This window comes from Camelina sativa, chromosome 5 (assembly GCF_000633955.1).
Source record: "Camelina sativa cultivar DH55 chromosome 5, Cs, whole genome shotgun sequence".
NCBI lineage: Eukaryota > Viridiplantae > Streptophyta > Magnoliopsida > Brassicales > Brassicaceae > Camelina > Camelina sativa.
Window position 1 is genome coordinate 3,213,696 of NC_025689.1, and position 14,915 is coordinate 3,228,610.

The 14,915-nt window shown below is 35.8% G+C and overlaps 3 protein-coding genes across 4 annotated transcripts in view; 2 read left to right on the plus strand and 1 right to left on the minus strand.

Annotated features, from left to right (window-relative positions):
- LOC104793087 (AP2-like ethylene-responsive transcription factor At2g41710) lies at positions 194–3,353 on the plus strand. Of its 2 annotated transcripts, none has more exons than XM_010510382.2 (9): positions 194–586; positions 968–1,050; positions 1,203–1,211; positions 1,311–1,399; positions 1,595–1,668; positions 1,734–1,799; positions 2,142–2,203; positions 2,295–2,923; positions 3,027–3,353. In XM_010510382.2, the coding sequence occupies exons 1-9, from the start codon at positions 348–350 to the stop codon at positions 3,081–3,083; spliced, it is 1,308 nt and encodes a 435-aa protein (XP_010508684.1). In that variant the 5' UTR covers positions 194–347; the 3' UTR covers positions 3,084–3,353. The 2 variants fall into 2 exon arrangements, with proteins under 2 accessions (XP_010508684.1, XP_010508685.1); XM_010510383.2 differs by having other exon boundaries at positions 195–586; positions 1,749–1,799.
- Positions 3,242–6,214, minus strand: LOC104785210 (fluoride export protein 1-like). Its single transcript, XM_010510381.2, has 7 exons — positions 5,947–6,214; positions 5,006–5,459; positions 4,820–4,903; positions 4,597–4,695; positions 4,319–4,511; positions 3,817–4,229; positions 3,242–3,679 (listed from the first exon to the last, which is right to left on the minus strand). Exons 2-7 carry the CDS (start codon positions 5,381–5,383, stop codon positions 3,461–3,463), a joined length of 1,386 nt encoding a protein of 461 aa, XP_010508683.1. The 5' UTR covers positions 5,384–5,459; positions 5,947–6,214; the 3' UTR covers positions 3,242–3,460.
- Positions 9,209–14,915, plus strand: part of LOC104785212 (ABC transporter A family member 1-like) — a 14,451-nt gene continuing 8,744 nt past the window's right edge. The window contains exons 1-16 of the mRNA XM_010510386.2: positions 9,209–9,467; positions 9,674–9,753; positions 9,844–10,012; positions 10,121–10,203; positions 10,572–10,788; positions 11,115–11,323; positions 11,425–11,485; positions 11,614–11,700; positions 11,891–12,123; positions 12,258–12,372; positions 12,456–12,545; positions 12,651–12,859; positions 12,944–13,056; positions 13,552–13,658; positions 13,841–13,903; positions 14,430–14,516. Of these exons, the coding sequence (XP_010508688.1) occupies positions 9,381–9,467; positions 9,674–9,753; positions 9,844–10,012; positions 10,121–10,203; positions 10,572–10,788; positions 11,115–11,323; positions 11,425–11,485; positions 11,614–11,700; positions 11,891–12,123; positions 12,258–12,372; positions 12,456–12,545; positions 12,651–12,859; positions 12,944–13,056; positions 13,552–13,658; positions 13,841–13,903; positions 14,430–14,516 (2,010 nt within the window). The 5' untranslated portion in view covers positions 9,209–9,380. The remainder of the gene's footprint in view (positions 9,468–9,673; positions 9,754–9,843; positions 10,013–10,120; positions 10,204–10,571; positions 10,789–11,114; positions 11,324–11,424; positions 11,486–11,613; positions 11,701–11,890; positions 12,124–12,257; positions 12,373–12,455; positions 12,546–12,650; positions 12,860–12,943; positions 13,057–13,551; positions 13,659–13,840; positions 13,904–14,429; positions 14,517–14,915) is intronic.

Here is a 14,915-nt window from a genome sequence, read left to right on the forward strand (position 1 = left end):
ACGTCAGCTTAAAAAAACCTATTCAGCTAAATGACCGAAACACCCTCGTCCCCGTTCATAGCCGTTGCACTTGTTATCTTTCGCTTCGTTAAAAAAGGAGTAAACAAAATCGGGACGTAATGGTAAAATTGACCTCCGTAATTTTTATTTTATTTTGCCGTTGTTTAGATTTGCCCAAAGAAGAAGAACAAAAATCAAAATCATTGTATTCGGTGAAAAAGGAAGAGTCAAACAAAGTTGAATTTTTCGCATTTCTCTCTCTCTTTGCTTCTACTGTAACAAGCTCCGTTTTGCTTAGCCGTAGTGCGCCTAGGGTTTGGTTTTGGGGGAAAAAAGGTTCTCCGATCATGGCGTCGGTGTCGTCGTCAGATCACGGACCTAAGACAGAGGCAGGATGTAGCGGAGGAGGAGGAGGAGGAGGAGGAGGAGAGAGCTCGGAGACAGTGGCGGCGAGTGATCAGATGTTGTTGTATAGAGGATTTAAGAAGGCGAAGAAAGAGAGAGGTTGTACTGCTAAGGAGCGTATTAGTAAAATGCCGCCGTGTACCGCTGGTAAAAGGAGTTCTATATACCGCGGAGTCACCAGGTACTGATTTGACATTTTTCGCTAATATCATCTAATTTTACCTTCAAATCTGAATTGTGTCGGTTTAGGTTTGATTTTGAATTGCTGAGTGTTTAGATTAAGTGGATATGCATATGGCCTTTGGTTAGAGATGAGTTATCTGGAAATCGGTTTAATTGTTCTGAACATCATTATCAGATTTTTAAGAATACCAGACCTCATTCTGTAGTGGAGGTATGAATTGTTCCAAAGGCATAAATCAGAAGAAATGAGTTGGGTGTTGGTGTTCTTATGATAGATCCTTGTAGATCCGAAATCAATCAAATTGCTTCCTCCAATCGTATCATCTTAGTAGTAGGAGATGGTTGATGCGTTTTTGTTTGTTTAATTTGTTGAGCACAGACATAGATGGACAGGTCGTTATGAAGCTCACCTTTGGGATAAGAGTACCTGGAACCAAAACCAGAACAAGAAAGGAAAACAAGGTTTCTCTTCCTTTCTTTTTCTACGCATCCGATTTAATTTAATTATTTTCGTCATTTGCAATGAGTTTTCTCTTGTTTGGAGCATCAAAAGCTGATCTTTTCTGTTTCCTTTGTATTTTCTTTCATGGTTGACGCAAACATCGCCACACCAGTTTATCTAGGTAAGCTAGCTAAAGGCTTTATATAGGTGTTGATTATGTTTTTTTTTGCATATCAAATTTGATTATCTATGACTGAAGAATCCAACTCTTACTTTACAGGAGCATATGATGATGAAGAGGCTGCTGCTAGAGCTTATGACCTTGCTGCCTTGAAATACTGGGGCCCTGGGACACTTATAAATTTTCCGGTGAGATTATTGCTACGCTAGTATGCTTTATAAGTTGCGGTTTATACTCTTCAACCATGTGGATTTCTTAATAATTTCCATGATCTATATATATGCATAATTGGAAGAAGGATGTTTACAGGTGTTTCTGGGTCACCCTTCTCAATTTTCATTGTTTTAATTACCTACATGCATTTACATATTTCATTCTCGTAGGTGACTGATTATACCAGGGATTTAGAAGAAATGCAAAGTCTCTCGAGGGAAGAATACCTTGCATCTCTACGTAGGTGCGTATGTACTTAAAAGTAATATATTTTTCTTCTAAGAACCATTTATTGCTAATACTCTTTAGATATCCCTTTGGCAGAAAAAGCAGCGGTTTCTCAAGGGGAATCGCGAAATATCGTGGACTTCAAAGGTAAAACAATTGGCTTAAGTTCCCATTTCTTTGTTTTGTCCGAGACCTGTGGTGTTAAGAAGGATTATGTTTGTGTGAATGCCTATACGGAAAGTTTTTTAGTGAAACAATATGGATCATCACTGTTTGATTTAATTGACACATGGTGGACTATCACTAGTTGATTTCATTTAAAAAGTCTACATGCTACTCTTAGGTATAGGGATATGGAAAAGCTATCTTCACTGTTTTGGATGTAGCACTCTTTCGTTTTGTCTTTTTAACCTTTCTTTGTCACAATTAACATTCATGCCTGATATACATTTCTGCTGTCTTTCCAATTATTTTGCAATTCCCAACCAGCCGATGGGATGCATCAGCCAGTCGTATGCCTGGACCTGAATACTTCAGTAACATTCATTACGGTGAGTTACTAACAACATTGACGTGATTGAAACAAATGTGTGCTTGCATTGCATCAGACCATGTAAAACTCATGATCATTAATAATAACAGGGGCAGGTGATGATCGAGGAACAGAAGGTGACTTTCTAGGTAGTTTTTGTCTGGAAAGAAAGATCGATCTAACAGGATACATAAAATGGTGGGGAGTCAACAAAACCCGTCAACCAGAATCTTCATCAAAAGCATCAGAGGATGCAAAAGTGGAAGATGCTGGTACTGAGCTTAAAACACTGGAACACACATCCCAGGCAACAGAACCATACAAGGTGCCAAACCTTGGCGTCCTTCGTGGCAGTCAGAGAAAAGAAAAAGAAATATCATCACCATCAAGCTCTTCTGCTTTAAGTATCTTGTCTCAGTCGCCTGCCTACAAGAGCCTAGAAGAGAAAGTACTGAAGATCCAAGAAAGCAGCACTAGTGAAAACGATGAGAATGCAAATCGTAACATCATCAATATGGAAAAGAATCACGGCAAGGCAATAGAGAAACCAGTTGTGAGTCATGGAGTTCCTTTAGGCGGTGCTGCTGCTTCAGCTGCTTTGTCTCTGCAGAAAAGCATGTACCCACTTACCTCTCTCTTAACTGCTCCATTGCTCACCAACTACAATACATTGGATCCTCTTGGAGACCCTATTCTCTGGACACCATTTCTTCCTTCAGGATCCTCTCATACTTCAGAGGTTCGTAGTTATTTATATTTGTGATGGAAACCACAGACTTCAGAGGTTGATTACAAGACATCTTCCTTACGTCATTTTTATTTTGTCTCTCTTTCTTCTGCAGGTGACAAAGACAGAGACCAGCTGTTCCACTTACAGCTACATCCCACAAGAGAAATGAGCCGTTCCCTTTAGACTTATGTATGTCTGGTTCTCCTTTTGTGTGATGAATTCGTCGACTTGACATCTCTGTTTGTCTCTTTTATGGAGAGAAAGTTGGGAGAAGTGTAACGACAATGGTCTGAAGCAGGAATGTACAGGTTTTTGTTAGTGGTTGTGTTTTTTTTTTCTTTCTTTTCAGCAGTACTGCTTCTCAGTGTGGAATATAGAATCATCATATCTTGTGTAAAACAGAAAAAGTTATCATTATAGTATAAAAAGTTTGCTCTTATTACTTCTGCACAAGGTATAATTTGATTGTGACCGATCTAATCATACATCTGTACCAATTGTTACAAATATGTATCTTCACATCATCTGCAAAAGACTTTGATAAAACTAACTGAATCCTACTGTCCAGACAGGGACTGAGTATATAACAGTTCCAATCGCAAAAGAAACTGCAATGGTAAAAGATGCATACGCATAGGCTCTCCATGGGTAATCACTTTCTCTCATCGCATTGAACTCAGCCATTAAGGTCGAAACTGTGCTCAGACATCCCAACAGACCAAACTGTATGCTCGAAGCAACTGTGTTGCATGTTCTCGTGTTCACCTGTTTCCCATAATATATACAAAAAATGTTATCTTCTGTTATCTATTTGGNCACCTGTTTCCGAAAATATATACAAAGAATGTTATCTTCTGTTATCTGTTTGGTAGAGATAGAGAGGGAGGGAGAGAGTTTATTACCGATTTCTTTAAAGTGGCCAATGCTGCCATAACGCAAGCTGCAGCTACATTTGCAATGAGGGTGCCAAATGGGACCCACCTCAAGTGTTGTCTATCTTTGCCCAGTCCACGTCCATTGAGCCTGGCTAAGAACCATCTGAGCCAGACACCAGGGGCTGCAACTAAGCAACCTAACCATAGCTGAGCCTCGCTTGTTCCTTTGTCAAATTCTTTCACAAGCAGAATGGAACTCGCTGTGAGTAAAGCCACAAGCAACAGAAGCATAAGGGTCATGGACACGATATGGCTCTGGAAGGTGTTAACCTTAAGGCAAGAATTTTTCCCCTCAGAAGAAGCTCTTCTATGAAGAAGCCATTTAAACCCTTTGGCCGTTTCCACCCCCAGAATTATGGAGTATGACGTGAGAAACAATCCTGTAAAGTTGTTTATGCTGTAAGTAAGTATGTTACATCCATCTTAGGAGGTGATTGGAGATTTTGAGAAAGGAATTTTTTGTTTTTACCTAAAAGAAAGCCAAGCATGGCATATACCCATTGACCATCAGCACTAAGATCCAGCATTTTCTGGTTCCAACCGCTGAATGTTGTAAGGCTACCCAAATAACCAGTCGATAGTCCTATCGCCACAAATTCAGAAACCCTTGCTATATCTGCTTTGAATACGACGCCAAACCAACCCATCAAGAATGAACCTACCTAAAAGATATCATCTAGAGAATTTATCTTAAGAAAGATAGGTTTGTTTTAATTAAAGATGAGATGAGTGCATTGCGACATTTACCATGTTGGAGGGAAGATCAAGGTACAAGATGCTCCCATCACTTGTTACTCGAGCACCAGTTGGTCCAAACAATTTCTGCAGCAGATATCTCGTAATGGCCTGTTTATTTAGAGACAAGGAGGGGATTCACAATGGTTAAAACCAAAACAAAGCACAACAGAGAGCCAGAAAGAAACATGGAGGATAAGCATATCTCGAGAGTAAAAAAGCCACTGGAATTTACCCCAAAAATCCCAAAAACAGCCAAGTGAATTAGACATGATATGTATTCCAAGGACTTTGGTAACACGTACTCTTCCTCCTTTCCCTGTACAAACCACGAGCTATCATAGATCATAACACTGAACTGAGAAACCAATAATACTAAACAGTTTTAATGTAACTATACCAAATTAGAGATTGTCCCTACCAGGTTGTTTTCCTCAGGGGACAAGAGAGACTTGGTAGGTAAAGGAGATGCTGTTATGTTCTCAGGCAAATGTTTGACTAAAGAAGCTGTGTTGAAGGCTCGAAGATCATGTAATACATCTTGTTCTTGACAAGAAGTATCAAGGGCCCCTTGTTCAATCAAATCATCAGCAGACAAACGGGTTCTTCTACCAGCACTATGCCTTCTACGAAGTGAGCGATCCCCAATATCCCCTGCCTCTGAGACACTCTCACCATCGACGTCATTGTCAATCAAGTGAGGCAAACTACGTGATAAGCTTAAAGAAGAGCTCAGACTGCTCTCCCTACTAAAAGACTTAGTTCGATAGGATTCTATGCGGCTTTGACTCGTATCCATAGGATTTGTAACCAAAACACAATGACTTGTTTAGAAAAAGCCCAATTCCTGGTGGTGAAAATGTTGCTCCCTCCACCTGCATATATTTTAACGCCATAGAGACACAGACGCAAACGAAAAGACATTAAGGAAAGTTCAAGAAAGAGAGACAACAAGACAGAATCAAACAATGTAGCAAGTAAACACATTAAATGAATTCACATAATTCATGATAAATAATGACTTTAGTTTATTAGTTTTCTCTACAGAAGCAGGAAAGCGAGTTTCCACAAGAAGGGATCCAAAAACAGTGCTCAAGATTTGTCTTCCACTATCTCTAAAAGCAAAAGATAAAAAAATTTACTTGCTTTTTCAGACTAAACAAATTGGAAAAGTGGAAATCGAAGAAAAAGTAAAAGAGTAGAGACTAAAATAATACTAATCAAACTTTGTATACCCAACCACCAACCAATAGAGAAAGACTGAATATACTTTTGATAGATTTTGGCGAGTGATATAAATAGATGGGGGTTTGGTTTTTGTGCTTTGAGTGTGTGAGTGGCATATTCAGCAGCTTATTTTACCTATTGGCGAATTCTCAGAATCAAACTTGATCGGAAAAGGTCGCCGGCGGAGAAATTCGAGCTAACAACAATCAGATTCCTTACTGTGGAGAAAATCGAAAACCATGAAGATTTATTCTCTGGAAATTAAAAAGGCAAGTTAATAATAATGTTCGATTGAGGAAGATGGGGACGAACAAGACAACGAAGCACACAAGTACGATTGAAAAAGGTTTTATCGTTTCCAATTTTAGTCGGAGGTTTATTTTGAAACATACGGTCAGAGTTCAGACAGTAGTTGATTGCTATTTTTAAAAAATAATAATAACAAAAAAAAAAAAAAGCAAACTGATTCTGGGCCACAAAAGAGCATCAGGCCCAATAGCCCCGCTTCTAATATGTGTTATTTAAAATTGAACATACCGTATATTGAAAAATTCAAATAAATTACCATAACTTAATGGTGTTAAATCGGGACAAATAAACAAACAAAAAAACCACCAAAAAAAAGCAATGGTATTAAAATAATATTATGTCATTTACAAATGAGATGTCGTTGTTTTGTTAAACTTGATGTATTCAATGATATTATCGATTTGAGAAAACGAAAAAAAAATAACTACGGTGTCAATTGTTAGTAATGTGGTATAATCAATCACTAGAATATATCCCGTGCTTAAATCACGAGTCAACATTTTTAAAAAAATTTATAAAATAATAATAAAAATTATTACTATTTCATTTTTAAAAAAATTATTTTGTTTAAGATAATATTTATTTTTAATTGTTATATAAATCTATTAGTCTATTTGAATACTAATTATTTTAGAATATTATAGTATTTTATTTTTGACGTATTATTCCAGTTTATATTGTTTATTTGTTATATTTGCATCATTATTTTGTGAAATATAAAATAGTAATATTATGTGAGCAAATAAAAATTATTAATTTATCATTTATATAAATTTAGTTTTACCAATCCGCCAATATGGAAAGTAAAACACACATTTTCATACACTGAGTAATATATCTTCGTTTTAAAAAATTCAAATCACAACATACGCAAAAAATATGCATTTTATTAATTATAAGTATTAAATGAAAATTTCAAAAAATTTGTAAATAAAATAAAATAAACATGATAGGAGAATCATAATTTGAAATCTTAACAAAATTTTTGAATTTAGTTATTAAAAATAATTGTATTGTATGCTTGGATATAAAATCTTAGTTTTTAAAATTCTGATTGGTTTATATATTTTTTTTTTAAAATAATAATTAGTAATTTCGTCCATAATTTATTAGAGAGAGAAAATTTTTTTTTAGATTTTTTAATATTTGATCTGTGAGTGTTTTTATTTTTAATTAATTATATTTATTTAAATTAGTTAATTAAGTTTAATTAATTTTTTCTAATGGCAATTGAATGTAATTTTTTACTTCTCAATTAATATAATAGGATTTTAACTGATTTTTTTTTATGGATAAGATATTTGAATATATAAGTTTACATTTAAATAATAAACAAGTATTTTAGGATTTGTTTCAAAAGTACTTAACAGATTTGTTAACCAAATATGTTTTGTGACATAGCTAATGTTTGACGGTTTATTTACAGTTTCTAATATGGTTAAGTTGTAAATATAATGTCATATTTTTTATTTTAAATAAATCTACTATTGAATAACAAAGAGCTTGTACGAAAAATCTTCAGTCAATCAAACACTATTTTACTATTTTTTTCGCCGAATTAATTAAAATCAAAAGCATACCAACTATGATCATCCATTTGACAAGTGAATCAATTTTTTTCTTCAAAGACAAACTAATCAATTTGCTCAACAATGCATAGCTCATGTAGCAATTATAAATTATGGTTTTGTATTTCTAGGTTTTTTATTTATCTTTAATAGCTTATGCAAATTATTTACTCTGCTGCCACTATGACCATTAACTACATATTCAGAAATCAATATTAAATTACAATTGATGGTATAAAACATTTAATTTTGTCTAAGTATAATCACACCCAAATTGAAAAACTGAATATGTTTTTAAAAAGCATAAAATAAAACCATGTGATCAAAACTCTCTTTTTCAAATATCATCTCAATAAAACATTTTGATATTAATCAAAAATATAAATTATTGTTAGCCAAAATTAAAATCAAATAGTTCTGTTTTTTTAAATAAAAAAGCCACGAAACTGAATCCAAACACCAACAACCAAATGCACAATTATAATGCCAACAATTAATCATGTGAAGTGAAGGTAGCTTCCACTTTTAGAAGATTTGTAATAAAAATAATAACGATGGAGTTGTAAGTGGGAATGAAAGAATATTCTAATGACTGCTCTTATTTAGTCTTGGCAAACTTTGAAAAACCTCTCAATTAATTAATTGTCAAAATTATGAACGTCGTCATTTTCTGGTAATGATGTATGTAATGCCATGCAAAGCCTCCTTTCAGCATTTCTTCCTATAAATAAACAAAAAAAATTGGTTTTAACAGTTTTTATCAGATGGAAAGAAAGTAAAGTAATTGTAATTTTACTTGAACAAAATCCTTTGCACAATATAAATCCGCGACCAATCGTTGATATTTATATTTCTCATAGACAATCACTTTCAATGCTTTCCCTTGCACAATCTCAACGAGAGCTTTTCGTGCCTCTTTCCCAAAATCCATATCGGTTTCAGGAGCATCTATATCTCTTGTCAGTAAATAGCTTCATTTAACAAATTAAATAATATCTATGGAAAAGAGCTTATTTTAGTGGGATAAAGAGTTACCTGAGTCTTATTCGGTATCTCCGAACAAGTGTTTCATTGCGTTAAATATGAACAAACCCGTAACCACAATCGTTGATCACGTTGCAAAGTGCGTGTGGTAATTTTTCTGCCTGCGTTCTTTTGCGTATTCTAGTAATCTCGTTGGCGTGACTGAGTCAAACAAAGCAACGTTAAAAAGCTCATGAGAACCGTCCCCTACTTGGCTTTGACGCAAGGATTATTAATTTCTTGTTATGGATGGTCAACATCAACGACTGTTTATTAAGATTATCTTAAGTGACATTAATATAATTAATCTTTACTTACGGGTTGGTAACTTGATATAATTTATCAATTCTCTTTGGTTTGTTTTAGTCAGTCGCTCTTATACTAAACAAGTTTTTTGAGATAGATAATAGTAATAAATTAATTTTCAATTCACTGATAAAAAAAATTAGCAAAAAGAGAAAAAAAGGAACAAATGTCAGTGAGGTGAGCCCAAGTCTTCGCCACCTCTCTCTCTCTGCTTTTTCATTGTTTGTAAAGGTTTCTTCTTGAAGCCAATCTTTTTTCCCCTTTGTTTTCCGATTACATTAGAATCTCTCCATCTATCTCTCTCTCTAGGGTTCTGGGTTCTCAGCGCTGACTTACTAAGGAATTTGGGCAACTCGGAACGAAATGGGTACTTGGAGGAGACAATTGAAGGCCATGCTCCGTAAGAATTGGCTCCTCAAAACTCGTCATCCCTTCGTTACTTCAGCTGAGGTCTCTCTCTCTCTCTCTCTCTCTCTCTTTTATTCGTCCGTCTGAGCTTTCCTTCTGGGTCTTTCATTTTGGAGGCGCTCAATTGAATTTGCTGTGTCTGTTTGTGAAAATTTTGTGTTTGAAAATGAAAAGACTTGGAATTGGGTAATGTTGATCACCAAACCAGCGTAAATTTTGATTCTTTTCTTTAATTTTGTTTGGGGCAGATATTTCTTCCGACTGTTGTAATGTTGTTGTTGATAGCCGTGAGGACACAAGTTGACACCAGAATTCACCCTGCTCGCTCGTAAGCTTACATTGTCACTTGTGTCTCTCTTTGTAAATTTGTTACTAAAATTGGATTTTGATTTCGTTTTCTTCTTGTTGATTACTGCAGGAACTTGGAGAAAGATACGGTCGTGGAAGTGGGCAAAGGCATCTCTCCTAGTTTCCCTGAAATCTTGAAGCTTTTGGTTGCTAAAGGGGAATATCTAGCTTTTGCACCTGACACTGATGAAACCAAGAACATGATCGACATTTTGTCTCTTAAGTTCCCGGAACTGCCGGTATCATCACTTCTTCTTTTTATATGCTGCATATAAAATTCTTTTGGCTCAGTTTTACTCTTCATATGTGTCATACGGTTAACCTAGCCTTGCGTTTTCTGTTTGCAGCTAGTTACTAAAATTTTTAAAGATGACCTAGAGCTTGAAAGTTATATAACCTCTGTGGATTATGGTGTCTGCAGCCAATTGAGGTACGTCTTGTTCTTTGTTCGAGCTAATAAAAGAAGGCAATTTCATCTCTGGTTTCTTGTCGTGTCGCCTTCAATTTTTTCTTTCTGTAACACATGTCTAGTGATTCTCTTTCTGTTGATTCTGTGATTGGTTAGCATTTCTTGAATAATGGCAGTATCTCCTTGGGTTACTTGTTACAATATGCTACAACTTTGATGATAGTACTACCTGAACAAGACTGGTATCTTTTCTATGTTGTAATAAGGGAAATAGTTTGATTTCACATGTCCAGTGTGTCTCTTCACGAGTTACGTAGTCTTATAACTAGCTGACTATGCTTTTTTCGTTTTTAATGTTAAACTAATAAAGTCTTATCATGTTTGCTTAGGAACTGTTCGAATCCAAAAATAAAAGGAGCAGTGGTATTCCATGAACAAGGACCTCATTCGTTTGATTATAGCATCCGCTTGAACCACACATGGGCATTCGCAGGGTTCCCTAATGTCAAGTCGATCATGGACACAAATGGACCTTATATCAATGATCTGGAAATGGGGATTAATTCCATACCAACAATGCAGTACAGCTTCAGCGGATTCTTAACTGTATGGTCATTTACTTAGTTTCATTGAAAGTTCGTCTAATCTGTGCCCATGATTTTTCTATTATCTTTGTAGCTCTCCCCATTTAGCGACTTGGCAGTACAGTAGTCAAATAATTCTTGTCTGTAGTCTACATATACTATGCTATTATAGGAAATATAGAGTTATTCAAAGTAATTCCAAATCTGGTGGTAGATTGTCACACAGTAAACCAGTAGTTACTATTTAGTAAACTAGATCAACTCATCAGATTTGAATTGAAATTCTTGAAATAGGAGGTTTTATCTTGCTTTTCCCCCGGTTTTGATTGGTCTTATACCCTTTTGCAGCTTCAGCAGGTGGTAGACTCTTTCATTATATTTGCTTCTCAGCAAAATCTCGACTTGCCATTATCACATTCAAATTTTGGTTCAGCTATACGCTTTGAGCTGCCATGGACTCTGTTTAGCCCCTCAGTGATACGAATGGTTCCATTTCCAACCCGCGAATACACTGATGATGAGTTTCAATCTATTGTCAAAAGCGTAATGGGATTGTTGTATGTATCAGCTGCTTTATGTTTTCTTTCGGTTTCCCGTACATATATGTATGGTATTTGAGTCTTTGTATGGTTTGGATGATTATATAATTGTTGAGCAGGTACCTTCTGGGATTTCTGTTTCCAATCTCCCGGCTTATCAGCTACTCTGTCTTCGAGAAGGTTGGTTTGGGTTTATGTACTTTGCTTACAATGGAAAACAGCTGATAGATATTAAGCGTTTACAAATAGTTTTTGTTTTCTACCAATATTTGTTTCACTGAGGCTTTTTTTTCTTTCTGAGCTTGCAGGAACAGAAAATAAGAGAAGGACTTTACATGATGGGCTTGAAGGATGAGATATTTCATTTGTCTTGGTTTATCACTTATGCATTGCAGGCAAGTTTTTCTGCTTGAAATTTGACTTGTGAACTTTTGTTTGCCTCGTCCCATGGCTATGATCAAACCACAAGTTGTCAACAATATTGACTTCAGCTGGAAAACGCAGACGCTTTACTTCTTTCGATATATGTAATAACTTTTAGTTCGAGGTATTCTTTTTCTTTTCTAACTAGACTTTCTTCTGCAGTTCGCATTGTGCTCTGGGATTATCACAGCTTGTACGATGGGAAGTCTCTTTAAGTATAGTGATACGACACTAGTCTTCACATACTTCTTTTTATTTGGGGTCAGCGCAATCATGCTCTCATTTATGATATCAACATTTTTCACTCGAGCAAAGACAGCTGTGGCAGTTGGGACCCTAGCCTTTCTCGGAGCCTTCTTCCCTTACTACACTGTAAACGATGAATCTGTCTCCATGTATGTTTAGGCTTTTTTTGTTTTCTTTTTTTTCCGTGACAGCTGTATTATGGATAGACAAAAATTATGCTCATCTTTGTCACAAACATTTTGTCTAGAATACATTAATGTAAAATTAAGTGTCGGTCTTGTAGGGTATTGAAGGTAGTTGCTTCTTTGCTTTCGCCTACTGCATTTGCTCTCGGGTCAATCAACTTTGCTGATTATGAGCGTGCACATGTTGGACTACGTTGGAGCAATATATGGCGGGTATGGTAGTTATGTTTGTGGCTACATGCCAAGGTTGATTCTGCTTTTATTTTTTACCTTTTTTTTGGTCAATCTTCATGTAGGCATCGTCTGGAGTAAGTTTTTTTGTCTGCCTCTTAATGATGTTACTCGACTCTATTCTTTACTGTGCACTTGGTCTTTATCTGGACAAGGTATTTTGTGAGCTGATTTTTTGTTCTTGACATTGTTTCTTGTTAAAAAATAACTGTAGTTAGGAGGTTTATCTTTGGGCCTAATCCAAGAGTTCATTTCCTCAGGTCCTCCCCAGGGAAAATGGTGTGCGGTACCCATGGAACTTCATCTTCAGCAAGTGTTTTGGGAGAAAGAAAAAAGACTTCCAAAATCCCATTCCAGATCCCGAAACTAGTATGTTTGCGGGGAATATAGAGGTTACTCAGGGAGAGCCTTTTGATCCTGTTATTGAATCAATAAGCCTGGAAATGAGGCAACAAGAGCTTGACGGGAGGTACATTCATATCACAACCCAAAAAATCCAATTAATGTTTTACATAGCTGGACATTAAATTCACCTTTAATGTTTGCTCTGTAGGTGCATACAAGTTAGAAATCTGCATAAGGTCTATGCCTCAAGAAGGGGAAATTGTTGTGCAGTTAATTCATTGCAACTTACACTGTACGAGAACCAGATACTTTCACTTCTGGGTATGTCTTTCCTGTTTATTAGACATTCTCATCTCCTCTAACCTCATTTATATTTGCTTACTAGAGTACCAGGTCCAAATTGTAATGTTTCAGAATAGTTTGAATTGATTCTTTTGGCTTTTTTTTCTTAAACACAATTTGGACCTGGTACATTACAATTTCCATAAATTCTAACAATTTCCTAAATTCTACAATTTCGCAAACGAAAGATCTAGTTTTGTTCACGAGCTCTTGTGCATAGTGAAAGCTAATTTGGTCAGTTTTGATATATGTATTCATTGTTGGGATATTCAATTTTAACATACAGTATTAAGAAAGTTTCCTTATAACCTTAAGCTACATATTTTGATATTTTCTGTTCCCGGGCTTTTTCATCTCAATGTTGTCTCTAATGAATCTTGGTCTCCTTCCTGAACACCATGCATGAAAATCACGTGAAGAAAAGCTCTTGCGAATCTTGATATTCTCTTTAAGTCTTGCTTACTTTGCTTGAAGGACATAATGGAGCCGGTAAAAGCACAACAATATCAATGCTTGTTGGCCTTCTTCCCCCAACGTCTGGAGATGCCCTGATATTTGGAAACAGTATTATAACAAACATGGTAATTTTTTCTGCTGTTATTACTTGAATCTCTAATCTTCTTGCATAACCAAAAACCTCTGATTTATAAGCTAGTAAGATAGGCATTCTTTTTTCTAGCATCACTTTAATACTTTTTGTATGCTGTTAATTCGTCCTCTTTCTTGCATTCTTGTTTCTGACTATATGAATCTTTTCCGGTAGGATGAGATACGGAAAGAACTAGGTGTTTGCCCTCAGCATGACATCCTCTTTCCAGAACTGACAGTAAGTGAAAGAAAATCCCTTCTTTTTTTTCTGGTCTTATTCTAAGTGAAGGATGTGATGCTTGCAATTCGAATCAACATGATAATATTATCTTTAATTTATAATATGATCAAAAAAAGGGATCAGAAAATTGTTCAGAATTGTCACTTACGTATAACCGCTGGTACGCTTAAGCTTGTTGTACTGGATTCAACCCTGAAGATCTGATATAGCCATAAGCCCTAAAGAAAATGTTCAGATATATTCAGTGATGTGACTGGCTTGTGGTGGCTAGTCCTCGATCATGCCACTCGTTTTAGCATAGGGACAAACTACCAGTTGTGAGCGTTTAATGTTCTTCTCTCATGTTTTGTATCTTCTTTAATCGAGCGTAAATATCATGTAGGAACATGTATGTAAGATGAAACATATATCTGCTTCTTTTGTTTGTTGAATCGTTTCATTCTATGCAAAAGTTTCAGGCTTATGACAGATTATATGTTTTTCCATCCGAATATGATGTCTGAATGATTTATATCTACTGTAGGTTAGAGAACACTTGGAGATGTTTGCGGTTCTTAAAGGTGTTGAAGAAGAATCCTTGAACAGCACAGTTGTTGATATGGCGGAGGAAGTAAGTATGTAATGAAATACAAGCTTTGTGGATTTTCCCTCTCCAATAAACCACATTCACAAACTTTGATTTCTGAATTTCGTTTTGATAGAATCTAGTTGCTAATGCTAGTGTGGCCTACAAGCTTTAAAATTTCAGACTGCCTAAGTTGGAGTCTGTAAAATAGTTATGGAGGACAACAGATGAATTCATTTTGTGGGAAACTGTAGTTTTCTTACCTGCCAATTTTGGGTATAAGTCACAGCTGTCTGATCTTGGGTATTGATTTTTTCCAGGTGGGATTGTCTGATAAATTTAGTACACTTGTACGGGCACTTTCCGGAGGCATGAAGAGGAAATTGTCACTTGGAATCGCATTGATAGGTAACAGTAAGGTGAGAAGGAAACACAAAGACATCT